General features: G+C 37.6%; 1 protein-coding gene across 1 annotated transcript; it reads right to left on the minus strand.

Moving 5' to 3' along the window:
* Positions 1-11,089: 11,089 nt before the first annotated feature.
* LOC107571442 (uncharacterized) lies at positions 11,090-13,567 on the minus strand. Its single transcript, XM_016257769.1, has 4 exons — positions 13,441-13,567; positions 12,722-12,884; positions 11,600-11,893; positions 11,090-11,486 (listed from the first exon to the last, which is right to left on the minus strand). Exons 1-4 carry the CDS (start codon positions 13,565-13,567, stop codon positions 11,093-11,095), a joined length of 978 nt encoding a protein of 325 aa, XP_016113255.1. The 3' UTR covers positions 11,090-11,092.
* Positions 13,568-14,932: the final 1,365 nt, after the last annotated feature.

Below are 14,932 nucleotides of genomic sequence, written 5' to 3' on the forward strand. Positions count from 1 at the left end.
CATTACACCAGCTTTGAACAGTCAAGGTAAAGGTCAGCAAAAATTATTTTGTGCCTTTTTGAGACGGCACCACAAGTCACCGTTCACTTGCAGAACGCAAGCTTCTGAAGGATAAATAGTGTAACGTTTTCAGAATGTTGTTGTGTTGTGGGAAACAATGTGTTTAATCTTAATGTAGCACTTTATTCCTTTTTGCGTTTGTAACTGTTATTGGATGTTCAAGTGTATAGGGAAAGAGGCTCCACCCCCTGGGGGTGTGTAAGGGGAAACTGAGAGAAGGGGGTCAGAAGAGTGCCTCGCTGGTACAAGTGCGGTTATCTCTCAAGTCGGGGTGTGTACAGCGTGGGTTGTGGCCGACACACCAGCCCAAATAAACACCCCTTTTGCATCAAAAACGCCTCGTCCTTGTCTGAGAATGCTGTCTGAGAATGCTACAATATGTTGGTCTGAAGTGGTGAGTTTAGGTATAGTGGTGCAGAGGCAGTGATTTTTCTGTAGGCAAGCCTCAGTACCTTGAATTTGATGCAAGAGTATTGTCAACCACTGCAAGTTTATGATGAGAGGTGTGACGTGTGTCTCTTCGGCTCATTAAAGACCACTCTTGCTGAAGCATTCTGGATCAGCATTACAATAGTCCTGTCTGGATAGAACAAGAGCTTGGACAAGGAGTTGTGTAGCTGCTCTGATAGGAGGGGCCTGATCCTCCTAAGTTTGTAAAAGGCAAATCTGCAGAACCGTGCAGTTCTGGCAATCATTCACAAACTGGTCCAGCTGGGGCTCAACACTTCGTTGTGCAACTGGCTGTTGGACTTTCTGCCTGGAAGACCTCAGGCAGTTCGGGTCGGCAGCAACACATCTAGCACCATCACACTGAACACTGGGGCCCCCCAGGGATGTGTGCTGAGCCCCCTCCTCTTCACTCTGCTGACCCACGACTGCACACCGTCACATAACTCCAACCTCTACATTAAGTTTGCGGATGACACGACTGTAGTGGGTCTCATTAGCAACAGAGATGAGATAAACTACAGGAGCGAGGTGAGCCGCCTGGGCGGGTGGTGCAGTGACAACAATCTCTCTCTAAATGTGGAGAAGACGAAGGAGATTGTTGTTGACTTCAGGAGAGTGCGCACTCACCATGCTCCTCTGTCCATGGTGTGACTGTGGAGAGGGTGAGCAGCACCAAGTTCCTGGGTGTGCACATCACAGAGGATCTCTCCTGGACTGACAACACCACAGCACTGGCCAAGAAAGCACAGCAGCGTCTCTACTTCCTCCGCAAACTGAGAAGAGCCAGAGCCCCAGCCCCCATCATGTGCACCTTCTACAGAGGCACCATCGAGAGCATCCTGACCAGCTGCATCACTGTGTGGTATGGCGCCGGCAACGCGTCCTGCCGCAAGACACTTCAACGCATAGTGAGAGGTGGGGTGGGTTGTAACACATCTTTAAAAAGTGTTACAACCATCCCCTTATATTAACCTTTAAAAAAAAATGTTTTTTATTTTTTTTAACAATTTTACAGAATGCCTAGACAATGTAAAAGAAAGAGACACAAAAAGAGGTGTGCCTGCCAGTGTTTTTAAAAAGGTGTCTGATGAGGTCACAAAGAAGGGAAAGTCAGTCAGATCAGTTGCAAAGGAAGCATTCTGTCAAATTAATTCAGTTTATTTACATAGTCCTTTTAATGATGCCTCAAATCAGCTTACAGAGAAATATAGCTGTGAAAATTACATCTTTATTTAGTAGCTCCATTTACGCTTCATTAGAATACGTATATGCTTAATTTAAATGTGTTATTATGTCCCCACACTCAAAAAAAATATTTTTTTGCTCAGTTTACCTAAATAAAATAAGCTAACACAACACAAATCTTTAGTTTTTTCTCAGTTGTCATTTGCAAAAAATTGTTTTATGTTAAATTCAATTACATTTGAAAATGTTAAGTTAACTTAAACCATTTGTGTTGGGGCTACATGAATAATTTACGTTGCATTGACTGAAACTGGGCAGTGGATTTCTAGTTCCTAGCATGCTTTGCATAGGGATAGATCAGGAGAGAAACTGTTGGAATTAAGTGTTGTTTAATTTGATTTTCAGCTGTATTTAGCTTTGGTATATCCACTTAATTTGTTTTTTAAACGTTTAACGTTAATAATGTAACGTCACAACGGGGCATAAGCTGACACATTTTTATAGAAATTATATGATGTTATGTAAACCGTTGGAATGTTATATAAACTCTATATTTGCTACTGTTCAGCTCACGAAAGATTAAATGTGTCCAACGGCATTAATTAGTCGAATTAATTAGACTAATTAGTCGAACGCCACCATTGCATCTTTATTGAAGCCACGTAGACAGCGCTGTGGGATTAGCGTTCACTTGGCTCAACACTGCGCGAAGAAGAAGCCAATGGGGAAGGCGGAACATCTCATTTAAAAACAGCCGCATCTTTGTTTTCGTTATTTTAACCTTATGCAGTGATTACGGTAGCACAAACAACTATTTTACGTTATTGCTGTTAGACATACACAGTTAGTTGGCCTGATCAGAGTGGTACATGTAAGTGCTGGTACAAGTAACGTAACGCATTTTAAAATGTTGCCCGTTTATTAGGAGAGACTGTTATTGGCATGTCATTGCACAGAACTAACGTATTATCTTTCTCCTTTTAAGTAACAAGCTTCTCCTGTGCAGTCAAATCAGTCCCTGTCTTCATCTTTTGACTCCAGTGACTAGTGACAAGATACACTCATTATTGAAGAAAGGTCTTCCAGTAAACGAATGAGACTAACGTTAGATGATGGCGCTAAAAGGTGGGCAATACGTTTTTATTACTTATGTATTTGGGGAACTGTTGAAACGCATAAATCTACTTAGAAATACAACATTAATTTGATCTTTATAAGGTTAAAGTTTACAAGAATATGTAAAATTAAGTATTGTTTGAAGTAGTATTTTTATTGTTTATATGCCATATTTATGTGTTTGCTTTGATACTTTTTTATTTTTTATTATTATTAAGCTGGTCTGATTGATTCTCAATGAAAAACTGCCAATATCCTGACAGATGACATTAAAGAAAATAATAGGTAATATTTCATATAAACAACTGTGTGTGTGGTATGTATGTATGTATGTGTATGTATGTGTATATATATATATATATAAGTATATTATTTTTATATTTCAAAAAATTATTTATTTTTGCAGTACATCACCACCAAGGAAGGTGAACGAAAACTATGCCAGAGGAGTTGTGCCTTTGTTCCTGTACCTCAGTGTTCCCTTCTTCAAAAATGACTAAGTATCGCACTGTTTTTGTTTTAGTTTTAATGCATTGTTGACAACTTTTAAACGTTTTGATCACATGCCCGTAATATAGGTGGTGTATTTTTCTCTTGGATTTTAAAACACTTTTTCTTCTCCTTTTTCTGTATTTTTGTCTTTCTAAGGAGCATTACTATGATGTTGGTTATAGTGCCACCGGATACTTGCTATGGAGAATCAAAACTATACAGAGAGGCATTTCTAACGAGGAATATAATTTGAAGGTACAAAAAAAAACTTTTCACAGCAGTTTTGTAGATACTGAGTTGTGTTAACTGTGACTAAGGATTAACTTCATATAGCATTCTTTAAGCAGTGTTGATGATCTTAAAATGTTTGTTGTTTGTGTCTTGTCAAGGCCAGAAGAGACCAGGAAAGGTGTCTACGTCTCAAGTAGAGATATCTTCTAGAAGGTTTGTTTTTATTTATTATTTTTATTATTTTTTTGTAGTTTTTTTATTTAACATATCAGTGATAGTCCTCTGCAATTTTCTTGGGGGTTTTTTCCAGAGTGGAACAAGCATTGAGGAGCATCTTCAAGGCATTGCTGGAAGTGCTCAGCCCTGTCACCTGGCTCTTGAAAGAATTATTCAGTTCACCAGTACTTAAATTTTGATCAGCATGCCATTCCATGCAAGTCAGTCTCTTCTCTTGATGCTTTTGACAAACTGTTTAATGGAGTTAATTTACCCAAATTCTGTCGACATTTACTCACCCTCATGTCGTTCCAAACCTGTAAGACTTTCATTCATCTTCAAAACACCAATGAAGATATTTTAATGAAATCTGAGAGATTTCTGTCCCTACATTGACAGTCCACGCAACTAGCACATTCAAGGCACAGAATGGTAGTAATGGTAGTAATGACATTCATTAAAGTAATCCATGTGACAATTTTATGCATGCATTCACACAAAGTCTGCTTTCATTTCAACAAAACATTCATCCGTCGTCGTGCTCTCGTGTACGCTTGTCAGAGATGAATATTTTCATAAAGTGGTAAAATATTATTTTTTTCTTTGCGCAAACAAAGCACTCGTGTTGCTTAATAAAACTGAAGTTAAATCACAACTTGGAAGGTAATTATTATAAACTTCATTATAAACTGAAATACAAAGGATACGGAAAAACCGCGATACACCACCCACGATACGTATCGCGATACTCTCATGGCATACCGAACATAGATAGATAAGTAGATTGATAGATAGATAGAAATAGTCGATAGATAGATAGACAGACAGAAATAGTCGATAGACAGACGGATGGATAGATAGATAGATAGATAGATAGATAGATAGATAGATAGATAGATAGATAGTAGGGCTGTGCAATTAATCGCATGCGATTGTCATGCGCATCTCGTCAGTAAAGCTGGTTCCATGATTAGTAGTAAATCTCCATCACCTGCTTTCAGATGGAGCAGCATTTACTACACAGTAGGGATATGCCGGTATCAAGTTTTCATGTTGCGATTAATTGCTCATGCTTTTATCACGGTATACGGTATTATCACGATATTTAAATTTAGTTTTAAAAAAAAGTGGTCACAATACAGTATAACAATTTTAATAACTTTTTTCTTATGACAAAATAACTGAACATTTAAATAAAAAAAATGTTATACAGAAAAATGTAGAAGTAAAAAAATTTTCACATATTAAAGTGCAAAAGAACTATAAAGACCAATAGGTATCACTTTACAATAAGACTTCATTAGTTAACCTTAGTTAATGAATTAACATTCACAATGAGCAATAGCTACATTTGCTACAGAAGCTAATCTTTTTAAAAAAAAAATACAACTCTTAGTTCATGTTAGCTCATTAAATAATACAGTTGCAACTTTTGATTTTAACAACAACGTGTTATTAAATATTGTAATTACCTAAGATTAATGAATGTTAGAAGAATTTTTCAATGGCAGTTTATGTTAACTAATGAAGACCTAATGTAGTGTGACCGAACAATAAAGTTAAACAATTTTTTAAACAATATCTAGAGCATGTTGTAGTCCAGATTAAAACGTAAAAAAAGTCTGAAAATAAATAGCCTATTAAGTCTAAATATTTAAGTATTTGGCGCTGTGATGTACACAATAGAGACATACAAAAATCTGAATGGCTATTTAAATCATTTAAATATGTTTTAGAAAGTAGCATGGGGTTACGGCTGCATTTTCTGCAGTTTAGCGCCATCTGCTGTCAGAGAGTGAAAGTGCGCTTTCATCCAGAGCGTCTCTCACATGTTCCGCTATGTGCTTCTCGTCCGCGCTTATTTACGTCAGAGTGTGCACGCTTCTTTCACGCAGCATACATAGGTGTTGTGCATTGTGACCAGCTGATGGGAAAAGTATTACTAAAATGCATTCAAAATTCGGTATAATTTGTAATAACTAATTATTCTCGGTATTTTGACGTGCCCACGATAACAATATCGTGCATATTCATTATTGTGATATATGCATTACCGAATACCGGCACAAGTCTACTACACAGAGCCGTAGATCACTGACAAGCTACACAATATCGCGTTCATTATCGCAGGCGATTCTATCTGTGATAATGAACGCGATATTGCCTAAATGTCAGTGAACTACAGCTCTGTGTAGTAAATGCCGATTAATTGCACAGCCCTAATAGATATATAGACAGGCAGACAGACAGACAGTCCCTGGATCACCAAGGTCAAGTAAATCCAAAACTTGACTTAACGGTCAGTCTGAGATAGAGTTTATAAGAATAACATATAGGGTTAAAATATATATATAAAAAAAATGTTTTTCTGAACTTTGCTATAGGGTTGAGGTCTAGCATCTGCAACAACTTGTGTCCCAATGTGACTTCGAATCAAGCCCAACTGCCAACATGATAAACGTCTGCAGATCTGATGTCATGAACTGTGCTCTGCGTGCCTTTGGCCGTGGGAGATTTGACACAAAGTAGAAGATAAGCGTTATCTTTATGGATGATGATGGTCAAGGAGAGGGAGCAGTGGATGATGGGGGACCACTGCGCGAATTCTTGCGTCTCCTGCTGACCGATATAAGGAGATGTGCGATATTTCAGGGACCAGACAACCAGAAAAATTTGTCATTGGATGTAAATGGTATGCATTTACAGCAATCACTGATCCAACATTAAATAATTTAGTAAATTGTGCAGCCATAACCAATTTATTACTTGGGTTTAATTAGAATATACATGCATCCATCTACTAAAGTCATGTATGGATCTTATCTGAACACTAGAACACAGAAGACTAATGTTTTTGTATTTCCCTTCTGTGTTGCAGCTCTACATACAGGCCTCTACAGTATTGTTGGAAAGATGATATCTGTATGCCTAATTCATGGTGGGGTTGCTCCACATTTTTTCTCAGAAAGACTATATAACAGGATTTCTGGAAAAGCCACAGGCCCTGCTAGTCTTGCAGATGTTGGAGACCAACATGTTCACGAAAGACTGAAAGAAGTAAGGACATTGTTTACAAAAAATGTGTTCCTATATATAAAATCTAAATTGCTACTAGGGCTGGGCGGTATATCGAGTTTGTACGATACATCAATATATTTTTTATATACGATACGGAATAAGGCAATACCGTTTATATCAATGTATACAGCAGTTTGATACAAGCGCAACTGAAAAATAGCGGTGGACGCAGAGTGAGCTGCTGTGGGGAAAATGCATAATACAGTTTGTCCTAAACATGAGACATGCTTAATATTAAGGGCTTTAAAACTAACAAGTAAGACTAAGATATATAGTTAACACATATAGTTTAAAGCGGCTTGCCCCTGTCAGATGCTCTGAGTCTGACAGATACGTGTGCTGAGAGATACTTGCGCTGTTTTATGTGTTTGTGATGTGGTGTTTTCCTCAGCGCATAACTTACATTTCACAGGTACATTCTCCATCTGTGAATGTTAGAAAGTATATTTCCATTTTGCTGTCAGGAGTAGACAAGCCTTCTGCTAGCGAATCTCCTCTAAACTTCATAGACTTCCGTGAACGAGCGCCGCCGTGCGCATGCGCACGCGCACCAAACAGATGGCGCGCAATAGAATAGGATCGCCATAATTCTGACTAAAATATAAATTTTGCTAAATGGGGTAATCAAAATATAGGCTAAAGCTAATTACTCTGTGCTTTTTTAGTTTAGTGAATTTAACTTCTACTTTAAAAAGCATTATTTTTACTTTTAGATTGTAATGTTACAATATTAGAATGTAATGTAATTTTCCTTTTTTTGCACATATATAAAAGACTACATGGTTACATTCACTGTGTTTGTTTTAATAGCCTTCAATATGAACATTGTTTGTAGTACAACATTAGGCAGGATGTGAAATAAGATTTAGTTTTTTAAGAAATACAGATTTTTATTTCTAAATGCAAATAGAAAAATGTAGAAAATACCGAGATACCATTTAGCCCAAAAATACCGATATGACTTTTTGCCCATATCACATTGCTTTTAATTGCTACTTAATTTTTATTGTTTTATTTTTTTAACTTAGATAAAAAATGCAGAGACGATTGTACAGCAAGAAAGGTGATTCTTCAAGCTTCAGAGATACTCACAGTCCTGGGCACAATGCGCCACATTTCATCCATGGATGAGAGGGAGAGCCTAATAAACCACTCTATCCATCAGTATGTTGATGGACGGGTACAGACTGCATTTCATTGGGTCTCATTCACTAAGCATGCGTATGCATGAATTTGTGCATGAAATCTGCGTACAAAAAGTTTTCACAAATAAATCATGATTCATCAATAACTTCTAAAGTGACAAAAAATGTTTGGAACATATTAAACCACTCATACGGAAATATCACATACTCTTGGTGGCCTTACGTTAGCGAAGTGTGCTCTAATTGGCCATCTATCCAGCTATCCAGTGCATTGTGATTGGCTGAATACCTCAAGCGTGTGACAGAAATGTTATGCCCCTACCATACTGTGATGCCGTGTCTGGCCAGAGCGACGAGACAAAAACATTAAAACCAATTATAAGCGAGGCATTTGTAGCAGAAACAACTCATTTGAGTGAAAGTAACTTGTGTGAATACACATTAGTGTAACAGAAAATATATTGTCACAACTTTTTTATTAGGTGTCTTAAACTACTATGTACCTTAACTTAAACATTACTACATAGTAATTGAGGACACCTACTAAAAAGAGGGACCCAAATTCATGTGCATGCACGTACATAGGCTGAGCACACTCAAACTGGCTGAGGCCATCCAAGCACATCCAGAACAGTTCAAAGCCCTGTTTGTGGAAAACACCCAGAAGATAAGTGCTGAGGACTTGATCAATCTTTTTCAGCCTGTGCTATCTATAGTGCAGAACGTCAGCTGGAGGACATTCTGATTTTTGCCTCTGGACTTTCCAGGATTCCTCCCCTTGGATTTCCAGTTCAGCCAAGCCTGGAGTTTTTACACCCAGTGAGCAATACAACCAAGCCTCTCCCAGAGGCGAATACATGCAGTATAGCCATTCGACTACCACTGCACAAGACTTTCTCCAAATTTAAGTTCTGGATGGAGTTTGGCATTCTTCAGTCTCTGACTTTTGGAGTTGCCTAAATTCTTCACCACTATGTTTTTACATTGGGGTTGGGTGGGTGTTGTGGTTTGGGTTGACTCTTTCATAGAATATATTAATCTAAAACGTGAAAAATGTGTGTCCAAGATTTATTTTATTTTTTTTTACTGTTAAGCATTGTATTATTTTTACATTCAAAGTTTTAAACAAGTACTTCTCTTATGTTCACACAAGCTGTTCATGGAATATAATAAAAAAGTTTGAAATTTATTTCTCAGCATTAATATTTCCTGAGGATAATTTTATAAGAACTGGTCAATGCCATTGCATCAAATACATTTATATATATAAAAAAAACATAAACAGTAAAGCACAGAATTTCAAATACCCTATATACACACAATGCATAGTTACTATGAGGGTTGATATTTTGATAATTTTTTTCAAAGCACATTTTACCGATTCCAAATCATTTAAGCATCGTATTCTTTTTACATTCAAAGTTTTAAACAAGTACTTATCTTATGTTCACACAAGCTGTTCATGGAATATAATAAAAAAGTTTGAAATTTATTTCTCAGCATTAATATTTCCTGAGGACAATTTTATAAGAACTGGTCAATGGTATTGCATCAAATACATAAAAAAAATAAAAATAAAAAAAATAAAAGCATAAACAGTAAAGCACAGAATTTCAAATACCCTATATACACACAATGCATAGTTACTATGAGGGTTGATATTTTGATAATTTTTTTCAAAGCACATTTTACCGATTCCAAATCATATCAATCTTAATAACTACTGTTAATTTTGTATTTAATCATAAGTAAAATATAATTGTTAACGTAGGCTGGAAGTGAAAAATGCCTTATATTCAGGTGTGCATGATTAAGTAGTTTCTCTTTTACAGGTAAAATGGTCCAAAAAACAAAACAAAAAAAAAAAGTTATATCTCCGACTGAGGTCAAACATGATTAAATGCCCATGAGAAGGATGCAACACTAATAGGAATCCAATTCTAGAAATTGCTAAATTAAGGCTTGACTATTTAGCAATTGTTAGGATTGCATTCCTATTAGTGTTGCATCCTTCTCATGGGCATTTAATCATGTTTGACTTTTCAGTCAGAGTTAAAAAAAAAAAAAAATAAAATAAAAAAAATAATAAAAAAAAAAAGTTTTAACCTGTAAAAGAAAACCTGCGTAATTATCCACACCTGAATATAAAGCTTTTTTCACCTACAGCCTTCCTTTATCACATATCACTTATAAATAAATACAAAATTAGAAGTAGTTACTAATATTGATGTGGTTTGGAATTGGGCAAATGAATCAAATATGAAAAAGAAAACCTAGCATAGTTATACTCTTACTGTATATACCCTTACACAAAGAAAATATATCATATATTTAAACAATATTGATCATGTATAAAAAAAAAATACAGAATACTGCATTAACAATAACATTGTATAATTCATAAGGAATTGCCACTTTTCATATATTGAAAATTTGACTATATTAACGGTTATACTAATGTGTATTCACACAAGTTACTTTCACTCAATTGAGTTTTGCATTAAGTTTTTGAGTTAAAACTCAACTCGTACTTTACTCTTACTGTGTAGCAGAAACATAACTAATTTGAGTGAAAGTAACTTGTGTGAATACACAGTGTAACAGAAAATAGTCACATTTGCAATATATGAAAACAAGCAATTCCTTATTATACGTTTTTACAGCAATATTCTGTATTTTAACATACGTTAAATAGTTTAATGATAAATATATGGAAATATATTTTTGCATGCAACAAAAGCAGTCTGCATCACTGCAGCTGAAGGTACTTATGGATAGTCCACTGCTAAGAAGCTGAGGAGTTCTTGAAGGACGTCGATTCCAAGGCTGTCTCTGGCTCCACTTAAAGGGTCAATCTGCTGTTGAAGCTGTTGCCGATGTTCTTCTGACACAGTAAAGTGATTATGTGGGACAACCACTTCCTGAGGCCACTGAACCTCAGGCACAGGATTCGGGGTGTCAGCCGCCACTGGTCTGTCTTGTTCATCATGGAAAATGCCATGGATCCCAGTGAGATCTCGATGTTGTAATGCAAGGCAGCCCCTCACAAAAATCTGGTACGGGGACATGCATCTAGCAGTCCTCAGTCTGTGGTGATTCCACTGATTCACAAAAATATTCTAATCCCTGTTGAGGCGTGGTAGGTATACATAATGTACGGCCCACATGTGCTTCTCATTTATAGGATCAATCATGCCATCTTGTTCCAGGAGAGTAAATAAAGAGTGGTAGACATTTATGGTACCTCTCCAAACATCTCCCCACAGCCTTTCGATCTTCTGGTTATGGGTGCTCCTGCCTCTCATCGCACTTCCTCTGCAGACCTCCATGAACAAGCAAACGGCATTGTTTTCCCCACCATGGTCACATCGAACTCTGGAAGGTACACCATACTGGACTGTGGCATTCACAAATTGGTCCATGACTGTGGCACTTCTGTTGTTGTTGGAGGCTTGAAGAAACACCACAAGTCTCCTAAACCCATCAATTCCCCCATGAACCACAACTCTCCACCTGTAAAAATATAAAAAATAACATCCTTATAGGTTCTGTATGAATTATCAGAATGTAAATCATGTATACTAAAATCTACAAATTTGATTTCAAAACAACTTTTTACAATTTACCTGATAAGTTTATGGTTCCCATCAATATGCCACAGTGAATTTGGCCCAGCAACATGATATACCCTCCTCTGAAACCGATGAGTCATCGCTCTGTAGGCTGCCTCCTCAGGATCGATCCTTTGCATGCTTGCTCTCACTCTTCTTCTCTGGATTACAAAGCCCTCTGCATACAGCCTTGCTCTGACTGCCTCTGGTCCAAGTTCATAATTGACTCCAACCAATTCTCTAATCTGCTCATCAAGCTGTGCATTAGAGATCCTGGAGTACTGACCTTTAAGAGAGATGGAAAACTGTCTGTTGGGTAAAAAACAAAAAAAATTTCTAAGTGTCAGGATAAACCAGACTCCGAGACAAACATAAACGAACCCAAATAGTTGGTTATTGACACTATGCAATACGGATAAATGCAGGTAAGTGAACAGCAGATTGACAGATTGTGAGTGATGGCTGGTGGATAACTTCAGTATTCTTTTTTTACCAGGTTTCGTGAGAAGAGGATACAGGAGCAACAAAGGAGAATCACAGGGGAACCATTGTTTTTAGACTTACTAGTTGAACCACAGCGGTAATTAGAGAAGGGGAGTCTGTATCCACATTAGATGCCAGAGTGATTGAGAGGTGCGTACTTTTATACTGGTGATGAGTGCTGCACTGATGAGGGACAGGTGCCTATGATTAATACTCAGGTACTATGTGGGTGTGACGGGGAGCCTGGCGTATCAGTGACAATTAGCATCTTACATTTCTCAGAGAAGTACAGGCTAGCACAAAGAGGAAAATTCAAGGGTGGATGTCTATTTATCGTAGCAGAAGAGCAGCAAAATAATGCTTCACTGAAAATAACACGAAGATGATGAATGAATGACAAGGAAGCACAAAAAATTTACATACACTACACAAAAGAGTGAATACGAACAAGAGTTTATCGTTAGATGATAACACCACAGCAGCTTTAGACAAACAATGACACAAAAAAAACAGTGTTACTCACATAGGTTAAAATTAATGTGGTTGTATCACACACACACTCACTCTCACACACACAACTGTTGGTGCACACTGCATCTGTCTAGAAAGAAATATTAATAACTAAAAACCTAAAAAATTTTTTTTTATCTGAGCCGATTCTTAATTGTTGAATAGGACACGCCCAGAATGTCTCCAGCTTGGCGAGCAGTAAAGTTGAGGGACAGTAGAAAGTTGAGCTGGTCAACAGATATGTCCAGCCTTGGTCGCCCTACACCACCGCTCCTCAGAAAGGGAGACTGATAACTGTGTGCATCCTCTAGAAAAGGGATAGTGAAATTAGGTCATGTCAGCATTTATATTTTCTCTTTTGTTAATTATCACAAATCAATCCACACTGCACTGAGACATTTTTAATGTCAGTAGCTATAAGTTAGATCAGACTGGGGTTAGTCAGCACACTTTTTATTTGTGCTAAATATCTTTGGTGGAACAAACATTAACATACCCCAACTAGGTGCAAATTAAACCTTAAATTCTTAGTTAAAAACAATATGGTCAGTAAATATTTAATGACCTTGGTTAATTAATAAAGAAATGTATGTGATTGTTTAATGATTTTTTAAAATTATTTAATCGGTATGATTTGGAATTAATATGAACAATTTTAAGTTTGTTTGTATCCATGTGCTTGGGTGAACAGATGGCCAGTCTATCGCAGGAATGTAAAGATAGCCATGACTATTAACCAAAACTAAAATATAGAAGACCAAACTCTTGGTCTCCCCAACATTTATACATTTCAAGTTAAATGCATTTAGATGTACTGTAATTAAGTAAAGTAAAACGTTTATTCATATATCACAAGAACTAACCAGATGATGGCTGGTTATGTTCAATGTCATGAATCTCTTGAAGGAACTCTTGCACAACAGCCATCATTTCTTCCGCAGTGTCCACTTCAATAAGTCTTCCGCTCGCCCACTGCAGACCTCTAACCATTGTCTGTAATCTATTAAAAAAACAGAAAGAATAAAGTCGTGTCTGAAAGCTCTATACATTCAACAGTATTATTGATCTGACTGTACTGATGCTGCTGTATGAAACTGAACTAAGCTGACATTACTATCTGAAGAACCAACCTACTTTTATAGATGAAATATGAATGATTAAAATTAATAATAACTGATTCAGCAGTGAACTGACAGCTGAACAATGACAATATATTATTTAAATTTTTTGCTGATATCACTGTAAAGCTGCTTTGAAACAACCTGTATTGGGCTATGTAAATGAGGGTGACTTAACTTGAATCCGTGGGCGGGCGGTGCCCATCAGCGCGTACCTTATGACTTACCTTGAAATTATGGACTGAATAGTATCCTCTTCCACATTTTCTGATAGACACAAGTGAGTACATTCTTGAAAAATTCGCTTGCAATTGTTCACAAAATTTCTCAACGCCATGGTTCCTCTGCCGCCTGTATTTTGAAATACCTACTCCTCCTTCATTCCTAACACAACGTCACTATCATGTGACCATAGATAGCGCTGACATGCGACCACGTACTATGGTACGTATGATGGCACGTCACATTTATGTGCATTATTCATTAATGACATGTCCTTAGGTAGATATTTACGTCACTATTATATGTTTAATTAATTTTATGCAAATTTTCAAGTCTCCGGCCTTGCCATTGGCCAAAACATTAACGTCTGTACACGAAATAACGTGTTTAGACGCAATTACACGTCCACGCGTTATATCGTCTGTACACGTAACGTCTAAAGAAATATTTGTCTTCACGGCCTTCCATACCAGCTGGTCACGTCACGTCACATCACAGCTGGTCATCCAGAGTCACGTCACATCACAGCTGGTCATCCAGAGTCCGGTTACTTCCTGTCTCCTGCACACAGAAGTCCGAGGTCAGTTCATCTGTATCCCAGACTGGCATCCAGTGTGGAGGACCTACCGCTGTTGTCGGCACGTGCAGCTGGTATCCCTAAACCAGCACTCTTAAGTCCTCCAGTTCCTGAACTATTTCCCCTGTCTGTAGTGCTTCCCACACTGGGGATCACTTTATGGTGTATTTAGGCTGCGTACACAACCACTACTGAAACTTTAGAGATGGCGGCGGTCACTGTGATGTCTCCCGAGGTGGAGGCTGATGCTGCAGATTCTTCCAAGGTAGTGGTGCACGCTGCCATGTTCCCCGAGGCGATGGTGCCCGCTGTAGCTTCTCCAGAGTTGGCGGCCCATGCTGCAGAACCTCCCGAGGTGGCGGTGCTCGCTTCAGCTCTTTGCGCGGTGGTGGCGCCCAGCAATGCACCTTCAGCCTGTCATGTCACGGTCGAAGGAAC

The sequence above is a fragment of the Sinocyclocheilus grahami genome, unplaced genomic scaffold (assembly GCF_001515645.1).
Source record: "Sinocyclocheilus grahami isolate Dianchi unplaced genomic scaffold, SAMN03320097.WGS_v1.1 scaffold1595.1, whole genome shotgun sequence".
NCBI lineage: Eukaryota > Metazoa > Chordata > Actinopteri > Cypriniformes > Cyprinidae > Sinocyclocheilus > Sinocyclocheilus grahami.